Consider the following 19,235-nt stretch of genomic DNA (forward strand, 5'->3'; position numbering starts at 1 on the left):
GTATCACACAGTATGACACAAATACAGCAAAATCAACCAAAGCTTCTTTGGGTTAATTCACACACTGCCTTGGTAAGACATTCACTTTGCTCTGCTGTTAGAGACTTGGGTCTCGCCAGCCCCAAGTCCGGCCTTTTCTTCATGAGCCACTGGAAATATTTCTAGAAGCATTCATTCAAGTTTCTGTTTCTTTCAGGGTTGCTGCCAAGTAGATTATTTTAAACATTTGTTTTAACTTTGCTTGCTTCCCCCTCTCCCCATCTTAAAATAGTTCATCTCCAGGCACCAGGATTTATAGTTTTTGTCTTAAATTAACTATTCTTCCTTCCATTTGCCTTGTTTGACTCAATACCAAAATAAGAATGTTCTCAGGGGCCATTTTTGCATACTTGGATCTAAAAATCTCATTTTTTTTTTTTTTTTTTTTATATTTAGAAGGTTTTATTCAGCCCTTCCTTCAGGTCTCACTTGAAAGCCAATTAATATTATTCCTTTCCTCAAATTATCACTACTTCTATTAAACTCAAACATTTTTATCAATGAGCATTTTGATCAGGATAGACAGACAAATGGCTTCAGGAAAAAAGATACTGTCACTTTAACCAGTTAACAAGAAAACCAAAGTTAGACTTTGGAGGGCAAAGTTAGGAATTTCCCTTATTTACTTATTTTTAAACATAAAGTCTAGTAAAATTGTTTGCCATTCCCAGCAAGGTTAAAGCTGAAAGTTTCTTTTCTGGACAATGGCAAATGCTTAAAATCTAAGAGAGAAAAAAAGACAGAGAGATAGGAGAGAGAGAGAAGTGTTTACATTTGAAAATACATTCCATATGAAAGAACAATAAGAGAGAATATTGCAGCTTTATACAAAAGGATCAAGAGACATGAAACTGAACTACGGAAAAAAGCAGAACAATTAAGCCACATTGCCAAGTCTTCTGAGCCCTTGCCTTCCCGGGGGCTGACATCTCACACTAAAATATACTCTCTTCTCAGTCAGTGGGCCACCAGGGTTTGACTAATTAAAGAGTAGGGCTTTCACCAGTCAGAAACAGAGTGGGTTGTTAATGTAACACAATGAGAACCAGTAGAAACAAAAAGGCACTTGAGAGGACATAGACTAGCCAGTGCCAAGGATTTATCGTTTCGGTTGTCGGCAGTACACCCAGTTGCCAGCACTGTCTGGTGATGGCACAGTTTTCTGCATGGAGTTCACAAGCACGAGGTTTAGTACAACACTGGAAAACATCAAGAAAATTTGACGGTATTGCTTCGTAAACAGAGCTGACACACTATACCGGCACTGAGGCTACTGTACTTTTAAAAGAAAACACCCTAATCCTTTGCCTATGCACAACGAGGCCAATTATACACATGTACAGCTGCAGGAGTCCACGGAAATGCAGTTATTCTAATATATTCTGGGCACTGGGCTAAAGGTAGCATGTCCATCAAAAGGGCCCCACTGAATACACTTGGTGCCAGCATCTTGGATTTTGCACAGTTTCCAAAAAGAATCCATAAAAGGGAAAGGAGAGAGAGATGGGGGGAGGGAGAGTCAGAAATGAATCATTAAGTCAATCCTACTTGGTCTCAATATACCAGCATGTGATTATTCAATTGAAACCAACAGAAAAAAAGCAGACTGTACATGATTCCGATTGTTAACACAGCTCATTCGTTCATGGCTGTCGGCTATACTCATTGAAGCTCCTGAGATAAGCCTGGCTCGGCGTCCTCAACGCACTTCCCAGCTTGTACAGTAAGAGAAGATCCACAGTTCCCCAGCACGCTCAATTCCGTCCTTCCACTCAATTCTATCACTCATCTTTTCACCTCTGCCTGCCTTCATGCCTCCGAGTAAGTACTCTGTGTAGTCAGTTTGTCTTTTTTCAACTTCACACCGTCCACAAGTTCAAAGTTATAGTTCTCCAGGGCAGACAAGTTTCTTTCGGACATGCCGTTGTGCCAACAGGCACAATACAGCACAACGCCACAGACAGCCCCCAGGAGAACCCCCAGGGCGCTCATGACGATGATTGTGATGAGGATGGGGTCCAGCGTCTTCAACACACTGCCGGGCTTCCTTGAGATGTTCTCGTCACCTTCTTCGGCGCCTGTGTATCCTGGTGTGCTCCCTACAGAGGAAAACAAAATTGGCCCCATGAGTGCTCCAACATGCCAGATGCAAGCAAACAGAAAAAACAGAAGGGAAAAGAAAAGAAAAGAAAGGACTAATCACATGGCCCACTCTTGCCTGTCCTCTCCCAAGAGCCTGCTGAAGATCAGTGAAGTGGAGCTCGGCTCTCCCATCGCCTGGAGCCACCAAGGGTTACATTTGACTCACTGTTGGGAACTGAGGGGTGGAAGGTGAGGGTGCTGGGAAGTTGATGCTGTGATTCTGCATACAGTTTAGCACATGAAAAATACCGATTCTGGCTAAACAGTGAGTGTTGTCTTCTAATCACATTCAGATGCCCTGCAGCCCTCCGTTTGTGCTAGACTGTAATCTGTGTTTATTGTCCTGGGCCAGATATGTTGTCATTAAGCTTTGCAAGATGCTTAGTCACACGTGTGTCAAGGAGGCACGTAAACATTCCTGGCACGTTTGCCTGATTCCAAAACCAGACACGAGGAGACCTTTAGTGCTGCCCTTGTATGTGGTGCGGTTTCCAGGGTCTGGGCACAGATTTGCACATGTGCTCATTCTCCCATGAGTACAGTCTTCAAACTCAACAACAGTTTCCCCTGAAGCCTATAGTGGTTTCACTCAAAGAGGAGAGATCTTTCAGAGCATGTGAATGTTTGCAGCCAACATCTAAAAAGCGTTATAGCTCAAATCTGGAAACAGTGTCTGGGCTATGCTGAATAGAACACATTTAATAATCAGCATCTTTGCAGCCTTACTGGTTTCACTGGAGAGAGTTACACCGCTCCGTAGTTCGGTCACTGGGGAAATGTTTTCTTTAGAGTGGAACATGAGAAATTATTAAGGGAGCTTTGAGCCTAATTACCTGGTACTAGAAATGGGACTGAAATGTTAATGTGCAACATGTGTGGTGTTTACTTAATGGTGTTCAGATCAACAAAGATTCCCATCAAAGAAAACTAAAAATATGAGACAAACTCCCTAAACGGGGGAAAACAAGCCAGTGGGGCATATTAATATTCTCTCCCTTGCGAAGTATTGTTTTGAAACAACCACTAATAAAGTGTGGACTTTGTAGCCAAGCTAAATGAGCCACTTACTAATATTACTAACAGTATCGTTTTGTATTTATTTGACTCTGTCAAGTTTGTATCTGGCTATAAGAGGATGGCATTTTGAACAGGAACAGACACTGATACCCCATAACAATCGTGGTGTGGCACTTCCTGCAGCAGCTGTCTAATACCCAGAACTGTTAGCTAGGAAGTTCGGAAACCTCAGGGATAAAATAATATTAAAAAAAAAACAAAACAAAACTGTTGCTGTTGAGTTGGTTCTGACTCATAGCCACCCTACAGGACAGAGTAGAACTGCCCCACAGGATTTCCAACTAGCGGCTTATGGATTGGAACTGCTGATCTTTTGGTTAGCAGCCGAGCTTTTAACCACTGTGCCACCAGGGCAAAATAATATTAAAAAAAAAAAAAACAAAACCCCTCACCGTCGAATCAATTCCGACTCATAATGACCCTGTAGGACAGAGTAGAACTGCCCCATAGAGCTTCCAAGGAGCACCTGGTGGATTCGAACTGCCGACCTTTTGGTTAGCAGACGTAGCTCTTAACCACTACACCACCAGGGTTTCCAAAATAATATTAGGCAAAGCCAATTCTGAATGAATGTCTTGTATGTGATCGTAAAGCAGTGTTCAATGAAAACACACGTTTTAGAGTTAATTTGCCTAAATGTGGTGCCACTACCTAATTAACTGTGTTACTTAGGGCAAATTGCCTTTCTGAGTTTTGGTCTTATCATCTGTAAAAATGGGGATAGATATATCTTATGGGGCCACTGTGACAATTAAATAAGATGATGTACATAATGTGCTTGGAATATAGTAGTCCCTCAATAAATTCTTACTATTATCATTATCATCATTATAAAACCAGGTTCCAGTAGATGGGAAATGGTGAATCACACATAACAAATAGCACAGAAATTGGGCTCCAGTCCCTTATACATCATATCTAGACATCAACCAGACACAAGAACTGGGGTTTGTTGTGTATTAGAGTATGAAAATTATCATAAATCATCGGGTAAGTCACTGCCTTCACTGGTTCTCAGTTTCTGTAGCTGTCAAATGAGAGTGTTTCACTTGATTATCCTCTGAGTCTCCTTCTGGGCTCAGGCAGGTAAGGGCCAGGGCCAGAGCCAGCACACTTCTCCCAGGGCTCAACTGTTGTACAAGCAGAACATGTCACAGACTCCCAAAAGCCTCAAGGGCAGCTTAGGAGAAGGCATTCTGTGAAACAATCCAATCTATGGCCCAACTCAGGGCCATGGGCATGGATGTTTATTTTATTTGAATTGAAATGATATGCCAATGTATTAAAGTTCCAGAAAGCTTCTTCATTAACATAGTGGAAGCTATAGTAAAATTTTTTTTAATTGGTCATCAAGACAAATTTACCTGCTTCATCAATTTTATTTTCTGGGTGCTTTTTATCCAGGTCTGCTGGTTCTACAAGTCAAACAAAATTGAAAGAGATTATTTGAACTGTCCACAAAATACAATATACACAAACCAAGAAGATAAAATAAATACTTAGGAATAAATCTAACCAAGGACGTAAAAGATATATACAAAGAAAACTACAAAACAGTACTACAAGAAACCAAAAGAGACCTACATAAATGGAAAAACATACCACTCTCATGGGTAGGAAAACTCAACATTGTGAAAATGTCAATACTACCCAAAGCAATCTACAGATACAATGCAATCCCGATCCAAATTCCAACAGCACTGGACGTGATGGAGAAACAAATCAACTTTATATGGAAAGGGAAGAGGCCCAGGATAAGTAAAGCATTATTGAAGAAGAACAAAATAGGAGGCCTCACACTATGTGATCTTAAACCTATTATACAGCCATGGTAGTCTAAACAGCCTGGTAAGAATTGAGAACCCAGACGTAAATCCATCCGTCTATGTGCAGCTGATATTTGACAAAGGACCAAAGTCTGTTAAATGGGGAAAAGACAGTCTCTTTAACAAATGGTGCTGGCATAACAGGATGTCCATCTGTAAAAAAATGAAACAAGATCCATACCTAACATCATACACAAAAACTAACTCAAAATGGATCAAAGACCTAAATATAAAATCTAAAACAATAAAGATCATGGAAGAAAAAACAGGGATAAGCTAGGGGCATAAATAGATGGCATAAAGAGAATACAAACTATAACTAACAATGCACAAACACCAGAAGAGAAACTAAATAACTGGGAGCTCCTAAAAATTAAACACTTATGCTCATCAAAAGACTTCATCAAAAGAGTAAAAAAAGAACCTACAGAATGGAAAAAAAAATTTGGCTACAGCATATCAGATAAGGGTCTAATCTCTAACATCTATAGAATACTTCAACATCTCAACAACAAAAAGACAAATAATCCAATTAAAAAATGAGCAAAGGATATGAACAGACACTTGACCAAAGAAGACTTTCAGGTGGTTAACAGATACATGAGGAAATGCTCAAGATCATTAGCCATTAGACAAATGCAAATCAAAACTACAATGAGATACCAACATTACTGGCACAAATAAAAAAAAACAGAAAATAACAAATGTTGGAGAGGTTTTGGGAGATTGGAACTCTTATGCACTGCTGGTGGGAATGTGGAGTGGTACAAGTACTATGGAAAATGATATGGCACCTCCTTAAAAAGCTAGAAATACAAATACCATATGATCCAGCAAAACCAATCTTAGGAATATATCCTAGAGAAATAAGAGCCCTCGCATGAATAGACATATGCACACCCATGTTCACTGCAGCACTATTCACAACAGCAAGAAGATAGAAACAACCTAAGTGCCTATGAACAGATGAATGGATAAACAAATTATGGTCCATACATACAAAGGAATACTATGCAACAATACAGAACAACGGCGAATCAGCAAAACATCTCACAATATGGATGAATCTGGAGGGCACTATGTTGAGTGAAATAAGTCCATCACAAGAGGACAAATATTGTACGAGACCACTATTATACCAGTACCTGTTGCCATCTAGTTGATTCTGACTCATAGCAACCCTATAGGACAGATTAGAACTGCCCCATATAGTTTCTTTCACCACCAGGGCTCCCCACTATTATAAGAACTCAAGAAAAGGTTTACAAACAGAAGAAAACATGCTGTGATGGTTATGAGGGTGGGGAGGGATGGGGAGGGAAAATTACTAACTAGATAGTAGACAAATGTTAACTTTGGTGAAGAGAAAGACAACACACAATATAGGGGAAGTTAGCAAAACTTGGCCAAGGCAAAAACAAGGACACATCCCTAGAAACATGCAAACACCTTGAGGGATCAAGTTGCTGGGACTGAGGGCTGGGGACCATAGTCTCGGGGGACGTCTAGGTCAATTGGCATAACATAGTTCATAAAGAAAATGTTCTACATCCTACTTTGGTGAATAGTGTCTGGGATCTTAAAAGCTTGGAAGCAGCCATCTAAGATACATCTATTGGTCCCGTCCCATCCGGAGCAAAGGAACATGAAGAAAACCAAACACACAAGGAAAATATTAGCTCAAAGGCCTAAAGAATCACATGAACCAGAGCCTGAGCCCAGAAGAATTAGATGGTGCCTGGCTACCACCTCCGACTGCTCTAACAGGGATCACAACAGAGAGTCTGGGACAGAGCTGGTGAAAAATGTAGAACAAAATTCAATTTCATGAAAAAGGACAAAACTTACTGGTCTGACAGTGACTGGAGGAACCCCCAGGACTATGGCCCTGGACACCCTGCTAACTCAGAACTGAAACCACTCCCGAAGCCCACTTTTCAGACAAAGATTAGACAGGCCAATAAAACAATCACACATGTGAGGAACGTGCTTCTTAGTTCAATCAAATATACGAGACCAAATGGGCAACTCCTGTCCAAAAGGCAGGAAGGGACAGGAACTGGATGAATGGACACAGGGAATCCAGGGTGGCAAGGGGGAGAGTGCTGTCACATTGTGGGGATTGCAAACAATGTCACAAAACAATATGTGTATAAATTTTTAAATGAGAAACTAACTTAAGCTGTAAACTTTCACCTAAAGTACAATAAAATTAAAAAAAAGGAATTCAGAGGAAGCATACCAAAAATAAGGGAAAGATTATCACCAATATCAGGATACCTGTAGAGGGTGAGAGATTGGGATCTGCAAGAGGCTTACAAACCTCTTGCCTTCGAGTCGATTCCGACTCATAGTGACCCTATAGGACAGAGTAGAACTGCTGCATAGGGTTTCCAAGGAGCAGCTGGTGGATTCGAACTGCTGACCTTTTGGTTAGCAGCCAAGCTTTTAACCACTGTGCCACCAGGGCTCCATACTGATTAAAGATATAAGATAATAATTTATATTGATTAAAGATATGAATTATTAGCCATGAATCTTTAGGTACATAGTTACATAATACTGAAAAGTATAAAGACTGAAAATAACAAATCTACAATCATAATGGAAGACAAATACACCTCTCTCAGAATCAAAGATGAAGCAGACAAAAAAGATTTGAAGAGCACAGTTAACAATCTTAATTGAACTTTCCTCCAACTGAGAACACACTGTTTTTTCAAACGTGAAAAATTCACATAATCTGATCCCATTTCACGCTTGAAGAGTGAGACTGACCATTGTGTTTTAGGTTTAGAAACTGAACTACAGAACTGTTCCTAATTTTTGGTTTTGTGAATGAAACTTTTATGAACACTATGTACAAGTCTTTGTGTGGACATAGATTTTCATTTCTCTTGGGTAAATGCCTAGGAGTGGAATTGCTGAGTCATATGGTAGATGTATAACTCTGTTAGAAATTGCCAGTTTTCCAGAGTGGTTGTACCATTTTATATTCGCATCAGAAATATATTGCTTTCTTATATTGCTGTTGAGGTTGTCATTTAACTCTTTCATTGTTAACCAACTTTTCATTTGTTTATTGACGTATGTTTATTCCAACTGAATTTCAACAAGCTCATTAAAAGCAGAAGCCACGTGTTATGCTTCTTTGTGGTTTTCAGTGCATAACATAGCTGCTGAATGCATACCAGGCATTCAGTAAATATTTGTTGAATGATTATTGAAAAAAATATACATAAACCACATGAACGCTCACACACAGACACACACACACACACAAACACACACACACACACATGCCTCTGCTGGGCTTCCATTCAAGTTTTTAGTATAATCAGATCCCACCACATAACCAAACAGCAATTGAGAGGCAATATTAAATGACAATGAAATTGGTGACTTTGGGTATAACGCCTCCTTTACAGTGTCAGATCTAAATCCAGGTAGCTGTTAGTAGAGTGTATTTTAGGAGAAGAGAAGGATGGAGAGACTTGGGTTTTGGCATCTGGAGTGTGGAAGAAATCTGGCGAAAATAGGGGTTATACATTGGCTATCATCTTGTACTTCGTAGGCAACTGCTTTCTAAGTTTGATGGGTGTTGGTTTGGGTTCCCGAATAGTATACCAGCTCTTTGAGGTAAGAGACTGAGTCCTGTCTCTTAGAAAAAAAAAGTTATGGCAGGAGTAGAATCATGGTATCCCTATGGTACTGAGTACAGGGCAGGGATTTTTGAGTACATCGTTCACTACTGTATCTCCAGCATTTAGAACAGTGTTTAGCACGTAATAGGTGCTTCAATAAATATTAGCTGTATGAATGAATGAATGATTAATAAATAGTTGGTAATCTCATATAGGAGCCCTGGTGGTGCAGTGGTTAAGAGCTAGGCTGCTAACCAAAATGTTGACTCCTTGGAAACCCTATGGGGCAGTTCTACTCTCAGAATCAACTCAATGGCAACAGGTTTTTTAACCAGTTCAATCTCATATCATTCATAGGTAACTATTCCAGAACATATCTGATGAATTGATGAATACAATTACCTTAGGCATCTTTTGATTGGTACAGCAACATAAATACAGTGTTTTAATGGAGCTCCAGTTGCTCCAAGAACAATGCCTAGCAGCAACTACAGCTAAGTAGATCAGTCACATGAACAACAAATGCCCATTGAACTCTCTCAGCCATCTCTACATTCCCTGTAGCACCTGGCATGTTGCTTTGCATATAGTATGTGGTCGGTTAAAACCTGTTGAACTGAATCGACTTTTATTTTTTTGTTTTGGTTTGTGGAGTTTGTGCTGACATTCCAAAACCATTACCATATCACTCTCACCTTTGAATACGGAAGCAGTGGTATTGCATATAGTGTAACTATATGAAATATATATATATATTTTAACAGCTTTGTCGGCTTGGATGTGGGTAATCTGTAAATAGTTGCAACTGAAAAATTAAGCCTTATTGTTTTGGGTGAAAATTTTGTAAGTAATGTATCATTAAATAGATTCCTTATATAGTACAAAGAAGTAGGTTTTTACCCCCAATTTCTTCAACTGACCCTATCAAATTACTGCCACTTTAGGGATTACATATGTTCAGTATACTGTATCATAAAAGCTTTGTAAGTGGCTGAAATGACCAAAAACTCATTATAACCAACAGGCTTCCGTTGTCTTAAATTTGCCCAATAGGCTTATTCCATTTTGTTATAATTAACATCCTATTATATAACGATACATAACAAAAGTTCAAGTGCAACAAATGGAGCTTAAGACTAATTACTGTGCTATTACATTACCATTAGTGATACTACTTATAATTATGTACCAATAACTAGGGAATATGAATTGGTTTTTTATGTCAGACTTTCATCTGTATAGTACCAGACCTACAAGGAACAAACTCTGAAGATACTAGGGAAAGTCTCTGGATTCCATTTACTCTTTTGAGTCATTTCAACTATTTTTAGAGTCAGGAATGTCTGCTCACTTGCAATAAAGCAGGGAGTTATGGCTTTTTTGATTCACTAGCAACGTAACCTTCATTAAATTCACTGCAATCAAAGTTTTCAAAGGCCTTCTGTGTTGTTTATACATTCAGGTATTTGAAATTATCCAGATGTTTGAGTTCACCACTTTCCATTGAAATTGCTGGTATGGCATATATAGCCATATATGCTGTGAGTCCTTCGTCTTTGCTATGATCTTTGGATTCCACTTTATTTATGTAGGTTTGTAGGTACCAACCAGACAATTTAATGAACTAGGTAGGTTATGCAATGGGGTAGCTAAAGGTAATTTGGCCTGATTTTATGCCCTATTGCGTTGGAATACACATTTCATACGGTGTGCCTACAGTCAACACAGAAATTCTATGTCTAAATGAGCAAGACAAAGACCATCACATGGAAAGAAAGACTCTTGCTCTGGGCAACTGTTTCATTGGTTTCAACAGCAACTCATACTTACTTGCACAGTCCTCTTGTGAAATGTGGTTATTAATACTAATGTCATCAACTGCAATCCCGCCAAGGTTTCCTTTTCCGATTTCGCCCTCAAAAATTACCTAACAAAATGAGATCATTTCCACAATGTTTAAATGTTAGTCCCAAATAGCAGTGTTTACAAATGCATATTCAATTCCAGCTATGGCACATAAATTAAATTCATGAGATTTCACATAAGCACACACTTCGCTCATCAATCAATATTTGCTGCCTGGTGATGGCATAAAACTTCTCCTCAGACTCTCTTTTTATAATACAAAATTTAAAGCTGGAAAAAGCAGCGAATAAAAGGCATGATCCATTTTGATAGCCCAGAAATAGATTGCAAACTAGCATTTTCCCTTTCACAGCAAAGTGCTTCTTTTCCTGTAATCTAGGAGACAGAAATATGCTACTGAGATTACCATCATTGCAATCACAACTCAGGTTCACGAAGCAAATGAAAAGATTTTTGAAATAATTCCCCCATCACATTTGCATTCTTGTTGTTGTTAGCAGCTGTTGGGTCGGTCCCCGACTCGTGGCGACCCCACATGTTGCAGAGTAGAACTGCTCCATAGGATTTTCTTGGCTGTAATCTTTACAGAAGCAGATAGCCAGGCCTCTTCTTCCACGGACCCTCTGGGTGGGTTTGATCCACCAACCTTTATGGGCAGCAGATCGCAAACTCCTTGCGCCACTTTGGCTCCCTCACATTTGCATAACTTCCAAAATATTACCTCAGTGTTCCTGAAGCAAGTGGCCCTCCCCCACCTAGGTAAGGGATCATACCTGATAAAGCTTCAGAGATTTGTGAAGCAAAACACGCCCCTCCTTCCAGTGATCTCCTTGGTGCCCAATGGCCGTCCAGACCAACTGGTCATACTCGTCTGGCTTCTGGTAGCGTAGTTTGACCCTCAGCGTGCCAACATGGGAACCAGACATGTGGTACCAGAAGGTCAGGCAGTGGGCTGAGTTCTGGGAATAAACCACAGGGCTCACCAGACGAGCCACTTTGCCCTTCTGGTTCTCATCAGCTTGGGAATAGATGAAATTGCCGTCTCCTGCTGTGGCAAAAAAGCTGTGTTAGGAAGAATGGCCACATTTCCAACTCCTTTGTCACTTTTCTTTCAAGTTCCACTCATCAACACTTCTCTCCCAGGCTGGGCACCAAGAAACCAAACACACAAGTGAGAAGCGAGCAGAGCTCTTGGGAAACCTCTTTGGTACCTAAGGCTTTGCTCTAAGCCTTTCTGGATGGACATTTGATTAGGGAAAGCATGGATTTGTACACTACTTATTTGAAATGCACTGTCATATGGACATAGGCTGTGACTCACATCTGCCTTAGCACCACTGTAAGCAAACTGAAAGCACAGAGCAGACAGACAATGACTCCTCCAGGAAGAAAACCTATTTTCATACAACTTTAAGATCACTTCAGCACCACCCATTTGAACACCAACGTTAAATGGAATAATTGAGACCTATCCCTGGTGGCACAGTGGCTAAGAGCTTGGCTGCTAACCAAAAAGGTCAGCAGTTTGAATCCACCAGCCACTCCTTGGAAACCCTACGAGGCAGTTCTACTCTGTCCTCTAGGGTCGCTATGAGTTGGAATCGACAGCAACAGATTTTTTGGTATTCTTACTATCAGAGCAGCAGAACTTCGGACGATACTTTGGTCACTGTATCTGTTTGATAATGAAGCTGTAGTTTTGCCAAATAATCTAGCAATCTCTGGTTTTTCCAAATCAGGTGATTTTTTCCCTAGTTTATTTGATAGCATATAAATTCCTTCAACACAACTGAAACCTGATTCTCAACTGTGAGCTCTGCTCCTGTTTGATGTGGGTTTCTGGCTCAAGGAGGGGCAAGGTTGCGTTTTTGAGGCTTATCAGAATGTGCCATTTTGGCAATGGAGACACTTCCTGAGCTGCTAGGACTTACTCGGCTTTGCTTTTAATTACCCACCGTGGGAATGTTTCCTCCTGCTGCCACCTGCTCTAAACACACAACTCATGTTTCACTGTGTGCGCTGCAAATAGGAATCACCTTCTCTAATGCCTCACCTGATGTCAGTGGGACTCTGAGCTTCTGGCCTCAGTGGGCAGCTGATATGTTTTGTCTGCTGCCCAAGAAGCTTGTATATTTGTGAGGTACATTTTCAGTGTGCATATGTGGGCATGTCCTTATATCTGCTTGTCTGTGTCACCAGCTTCCATGTGGAAATGGGATGTGTTGGTGGGCAGCCTTCTTTACTTACCTGGCTGCTGACATGAGAACCCAACAGAACACTCTTAAATAACCAACGAGTGGAATAATAAAAGAATGGTTGAAATAAGTCACAGCCCCAGCAGTATGTTCAATGCTGACTTTGTGAATTGTCTGCCTGTGACTGAGCAAATTTACCAAGCATGGGTCACTTGTCTGTGTGACAGTGCCATTTCACTGAGATGAGTAGGGTATCAGTCCACCAAGACGGACAGCTTAAAAAAGGTACCCATCTTGCCTCTGTTCCCCATAATCTTACGGGAAAAGACTGAAGCTGGAGATGCTGCAGAGTAGAAACACTTTTACTGAGCCCACACAGTTTATTTAGGCTCATCAGAGAATAGGTGGTAAAGGGGATAAAAAGTGGATGTGAGAATAGGGAAGAAGGTTGCCTGAGAAGTGTCTCATGACCTCTACCCTGCTGCCACTGGGGGCTTTTAAAACTTCGCTCATGTCATTCCTCTGCTCACAGTTCTTCAGTGGGTCCTCACCACTTCCAGCCTATCCACACTACACGACACTGAAGACCTCGCACCTTCTGCCACGCATCTAGATGCTTCGCCTGGGGGAATCTGTCCAATCACACCATTTGCAAACCTCTAAAGCATACCACCCTCCACTATGACTTTCACATGCTACTCCTTCAGTTCATTCAAACCCCAGCTTAGACTGCCTCTAAGACAGGACTGCTTTCTCTGTTTCTCTGAGCTCTCCTGCCATGGGTTGAATTGTGTCCCCCCAAAAAGTATGCTGAAGTCCTTAATCTGGTACTTACGAATGTAACCTGGTTTGGGAATAGGGTCTTTGAAAGTGTTATCAGTTAACATGAGGTCATAGCAGAGCAGGATGGGTAATCCCATCTGAGTGGGGTCCTTGTAAAAGAGAAGAGTCACAGAGAGACACGGAGGGAAACGGCCCATGTGAAGACTGAGGCAGAGATTGGAACACCAATGACTGCCAGAAAGCACTAGAAGCTAGGCAGAGGCAAGGAAGGATCTTCCCTTAGAACCTTCAGAGAGAGCACGGCCCTGCTGACACCTTGATTTCAAACTGCTAGCCTCCAGAATGGTGAGGGAATACATTTCTGTTGTTTTAAGTCACCGTGTTTGTGGTATATCGTTAGACCAACCATAGGAAATGAACACAGCACCTCTCTTATCTTTTACCATCGTTCTCACCTCTGCATTGGAGGCCCTCACCCCACTGCTCTGTAATGGTTTCCCACCTACAACCAGACTGTGAGCTCCTCAAGAGAAGGGGAAACCTCCTTTACACCTGCATCACCAGTGTCAATACAGCAGCCATGTAATAATAGGTCTACTCAAGCAAGATGAGCTCAATGAACAAACAAAGATGCTGGATTTTGGAAATCCTCTGTAAAGGGGGGGCCACAGCTTCATTCTTAGGGGTCAAATGCAGAACAAGCAAGATTCCTTTAAATATGTTCAAAACTGGGCAGCAAAATATTTTACCTGGATACGGTTAATGAATTAAAAAAAGAAACAAAACCTCTCAACATCTAATTTGCAAAGTTTCTTCAAATATAAACAAATGATATAGAACATGTAATGTCATTATGTGTGTGTTTGTGCTGTGTGTGGGCTCTTTCTCATCTAGATTTGCTTCACATTAACAAGTTCCTGCCTTTTACATGTTTGGCTCGCCCGTCTCTCTCAGAGTCTGATTGTTTTTCACTCAGGCTGCAGGAGGCTATTTCTAGAAAGGACAGACCTGGCATGACAGCCGAGTTAAAACTGAGTGGCTGGGAGAACAAAAGAGGCAAGTCTTTCTTAAGGGAAGATGGCACTTTTCAGCTGTTAATTTAAGACAAGCCCTACTTTTCTGATACCACAACACATAAAAGCACTGGTATTTTTCTTTTCAGGGGCTTTATCACAGTTCTGGGTCAGGAACTCTGTCTTCATTTTCTCAATTAGCACTTTACTTTTGTAAGCCTTTTAGCTTTTGTCTCTGGCTAACATAGCTTTTAACCTCCTTTGAATGTCAGATCCCACTGAGCCATTTTTGCTTCACTTTGCATCAATTTTTCCACCATAGCTGCCTTCATTTCAGCTAATTGCATTTAGTTAATTTGATGCCATTTATATGTACAGTGCCATTTACAGTCAAAGTATTTTAAGTTTTCTAAAACTGCTTGTCTTAAGATTCCATTGAAAGTGTTTCAGAATTGAAGGCGTCCAATTTTATCCAATTTCCTTGTCATTCTCATTAGGCAAGGAGGTAGCCATGGTGGAAGGAGGCCTATTCAACCTACTTAATGGTTATATTCACTGGGAAAAAAAGTGAACAACAAAAGGAGAAAGGATGGTATGTATAAATTTTTGTATGGGAAAAAACAAAAAAGAATTTTTTTTATAAAGCATAGAATTGGGAAAAAAATGAGAAAGGCATGAAGTATCCTCTGCCCATCCATTAACCCACTGACCCACTCATCCCAAATACCAGCTTGGGGAGAACTTTGCTTAATGAGATTTCTTAGCATCATGCAATGCTCCTCTGGGGTATCTTTTGGGAAGCCACTCTTTGAGTAAGCTGTGCACTGAAAGTATCACTGAGAAAGGTAGCAATTTGTGGTTGAGATGTTTGTTGTGTATGTGTGTGTTTCGTGGGACACAGCTGGTTCCTTATACCATATCTCAAGTTGGGTGATGAAATGACTAGGAGACAAATAGCAATGGGGTGGATAAAATAGTTCACCGCCGCGGCTGTCAGTACCCTCTGTTCCCCAGCCCATCCCCCTCCCCCAGGTTTAGAAAATGAGGTTGAATCTTAGAAGGGATGTAAGGCAAAGAAAAGTAAGGCAGGAGGTGGAATGAGTTGTGAAGTAGGGTGTGCTGACGTTTCCACCTTCTCAGAGGAAATGGCCCAGATTAAAAATCTTCCCCTAAGGAATATGAATCCTACCCCACCTTGATCCACTTCCATTTCAACGGTCAAGCGCGAACAAGCATTAGGGTTACTTATTGCTTATTTGGAGTCCTGGTGGTGCAGTGGTTAAGAGCTATGGCTGTTAACCAAGAGGTAGGCAGTTCGAATCCACCAGCTGCTCCTTGGAAACCCTATGGGGCAGTTCTACTCTGTCCTATAGGATTGCTATGAGTCGGAATCAACTCGATGGCAACTGTGTTTTTTTTTTGTTTGTTTGTTTTTTAATTGCTTATTTAGCTGAACAAATAAATGAGATGACTATGTCTGGAGTTGCTTCAAAATAATTTAGAGTTGGGGAATGTGGGATGATATAGAGAAAATAAGGTAAGATTTCCCATGATTTGATAATTGTTGAAGCTGGGTTATGTACATATAGAGTTTATTATACTATTTTTTTTTTCTTTTGAATATGTTGGAAATGTTCCATAATAAAAAAGTTAAGAAGTATAAAACAGGTACTGATTCACACATTCTAATCCAGTTTGCTACTTCTCAGAGAGGCAAATCAGTGGCCAAATTAAATCAGTATACGCTACTAATTACTGTTAGTACATCTTTACTTGAGAAAAGTTTTTGTGATTGTGGTTAGCTGCCATTAAGTTGATTCTGACTCATGGCAACCCCATGTGCAGAGCAGAACTGCTCCATAGGGTTTTCAAGGCTGTAATCTTTCGGAAGCAGATTGCCAGGACTGTCTTCTGAAGTGCTTCTGGGTGGGTTCCACCCACCAACCTTTTGGCTAGTAGTTGAGCACTTAACCATTTGTGCCACTCGGGGACTTGAAAAGAGACCTTATTAACTCCAGAAAATAAAAGCATGAATGAATGCCCTGTGGTATTTTCCTAACCCCCCTAAATTCACAGGCACCAGTAAACCCTCCCCAAGAGAACATTCTCAGATTTAAAGAGAATTTGCAAAGAAAGCAAGGCCCACTGTAAGCTCCCCATTACCTGTGTGATCCTGGATTGGGCCGGTTTTGCTGGTCAACACACTCCATTTGAGTTGCACATGATTGTCATGTTCCCAGTGACAGAATGTCTTGTGAGAGCCCCAGCCAAATTCACAGTTAAAGCCATATGTTGGAAATTCTTCAATGGGTGGAAGGGAAAAACAGAGACAAACTGAATCATTGAGGGTCAGAAAAGCCTTTAATTATTTCATAGAAATCACCATTCATAAAACCTAACTTCTGTTTAAAGATTCTGGGAAAGCCACAAAATTCAGGATTACCAGGAGACTCAAAAGCTGCACAGAGATGTCAAATGTTTGCAAAATTACATTTAGTCATTTTTTTTCTTTTAAATCCAGCTTTAAAAAGATTATAGACTGCCTGTCAGCTTGGTTTTTCATAAAATTTCCAGGAAGGTTACTTTTAAGAGCATGTATACTACATCTGCCTCTCCCTATTTCCAGAATATTTAATATCAGAGATACTCTATTCTTGAGGATGAATCATACAAATTGGTATCAACCAATGAAAAGAATCTTAATTAGAGATTGACCCCTGAATCTCAAAAGTCTAGAAATGTGAGTTGGCTTCGTGCCTCATCATAGAGTCTCTGCATTCTCATCACCATCTTACGCTTTCGGGTCTAAGGTGTCGGGGTAGAAATCGCTGAAGCAGTCTCTTTAAGATTTTGTTTTCCTTCTGTGCTTTACATCAGGTCAATTATTTTAAGTTTAAATATATGCTCTTTTCATGAATTTTAAAATTTGCCTCTAAATTGCTGGCCCCACTTAAAACCTCAATGGAAGGTCATGTTAAAGCCACACACATTTAAATAGCTATCCTTTTTTTTTTTTTTTTTTTTAAATGTTTCAAGTGTGTCCTTTGGAATCTAAAAAGCAAGAATGGATTCCCAGGAATGAGTCTTCTTATGTGTTCTACTAGGTGCTATTTGACTATGGTGTTTTCTTAAACCATAGCTTTAGCTATTATTCAACCATTTTGTGTGGAAATAGCTCGACTTTTTAAAGCATGGGGAAACCAAAATCGTCAATATCTAGAATTCTTTTGGTGAACTTAAGCTAACAGTAAAAATAATTCTAAAGATAAAACTGTCATGCTTCTGGATGTCCCACTCCCCCCCGCAATATAAAATGAAACAGCAGTTTTCTTTAATCAAGGAGGGTCATTGCTTCTCATTGAGGTTAGGTGATCCACAAGATGGCAGCATTGAAACAGAAAGAAGGCACCTAGGGCTTCTTGCCAATTGAACTTACAAACAAACCTCAAAATAAGTCCGGTGCACAATAAGGTAAGTCTGGTATTATGTACCGGATTAAGGTCAGGCTGAGATCCTATCTTGTTTTGGCTTTACTTTAACTTTGTTGAAGTGTTTAACACAACGTAGTTTGTTTTCTGCGCTGAACTCCACCTCTGTTGCTCTTCCCTGCCTTTGACAATAGTGTTTGGAATTTTAATGGAAATATGTATTAAATAGAGAAGGATGATTTTCTTTTCATGTTTAGCTTTCAAGGAATTCTCATCAAGTGTTAATGTCAAATTCTGGAAGGAACGTACCATATGAATTGTCAAAATGGAGCTGGATGAATCTCCCCTCCAATGACAGCGTGACCTCTCAAAGGGAGTACACGGTCACTTTGGGAAAGTAAACTACTAAGCCAGATGACATTCGTGATGTGACCACTTTCAGTTAGTGGGAAAGGGCTATATTTCACGGCTGTAGTGTCATTGGAGGGATATATTTTATGTCTAGTCTATTATAACCATGAAATAGGACTTCTTAAAGCATGAGAAACCTGCTCCAAAATTTACACACTTTTGCACAGGAAGATTGAATTATGCAGATGAAGTAAAGCCAACGGAACACTGACTGAATGGCTGAGTAACCTTGTATGTCAACCTCTCAAGACACTGGAATGTATTGTTGCATAATCTCATTAGAAAATGCTAATATTGGGAAATATTAATTTGTGTGTGGTTTTGTCTTTTCTCCTCAAGTATAGTTTATAAACATGCAAGAGAGCAGCAAGCCATTACAATATGTGTATTTCTGGTTATATTTATCTTGCTAATGTGTTACATTTATTGTAGTAGTGAAAACTACACAGTTCATTATTTTGGCTATTAATATTCTGATGCGATCTTAAAATGAACTTGGATATCTTCATAATGACCAGGACTGGGATGGCTTTGCCTGAAAAGATGTTCTAGGCATTTCTCCTGCCTGCAGTGAGTGGCAGTAAGTCTTCCAATATCCTCCCCAGTCTGGTGAATTTAACAAGGCCAACTACTCAGCTTTCTGTATCTTTCCTCCCTTTTCTCTTTTTGCCCCCGATCATATATTTATGGCAACTCATTTATTTAAAAGAAATGTTTTTTAAAAAATGTATTTTGTTGGGCAGGGGTGTGGAGTCAGTGGCTGGATGTTGAAAATTCCAGCCTGGCTTGAGAGGCAATTAAACACAAAAAA

The 19,235-nt window shown here is 40.2% G+C and overlaps 1 protein-coding gene across 1 annotated transcript in view; it reads right to left on the reverse strand.

Moving 5' to 3' along the window:
* Positions 1–407: 407 nt before the first annotated feature.
* NRP1 (neuropilin 1) overlaps positions 408–19,235 on the reverse strand; it is a 178,029-nt gene continuing 159,201 nt past the window's right edge. The window contains exons 12-16 of the mRNA XM_023741977.1: positions 16,749–16,886; positions 11,368–11,639; positions 10,559–10,655; positions 4,623–4,673; positions 408–2,138 (exon numbers count right to left, since the gene is read on the reverse strand). Coding sequence (XP_023597745.1) covers positions 1,849–2,138; positions 4,623–4,673; positions 10,559–10,655; positions 11,368–11,639; positions 16,749–16,886 — 848 coding nt within the window. The 3' untranslated portion in view covers positions 408–1,848. The remainder of the gene's footprint in view (positions 2,139–4,622; positions 4,674–10,558; positions 10,656–11,367; positions 11,640–16,748; positions 16,887–19,235) is intronic.

This window comes from Trichechus manatus, unplaced genomic scaffold, assembly GCF_000243295.1.
Source record: "Trichechus manatus latirostris isolate Lorelei unplaced genomic scaffold, TriManLat1.0 scaffold00195, whole genome shotgun sequence".
In the NCBI taxonomy this organism is placed as follows: domain Eukaryota; kingdom Metazoa; phylum Chordata; class Mammalia; order Sirenia; family Trichechidae; genus Trichechus; species Trichechus manatus.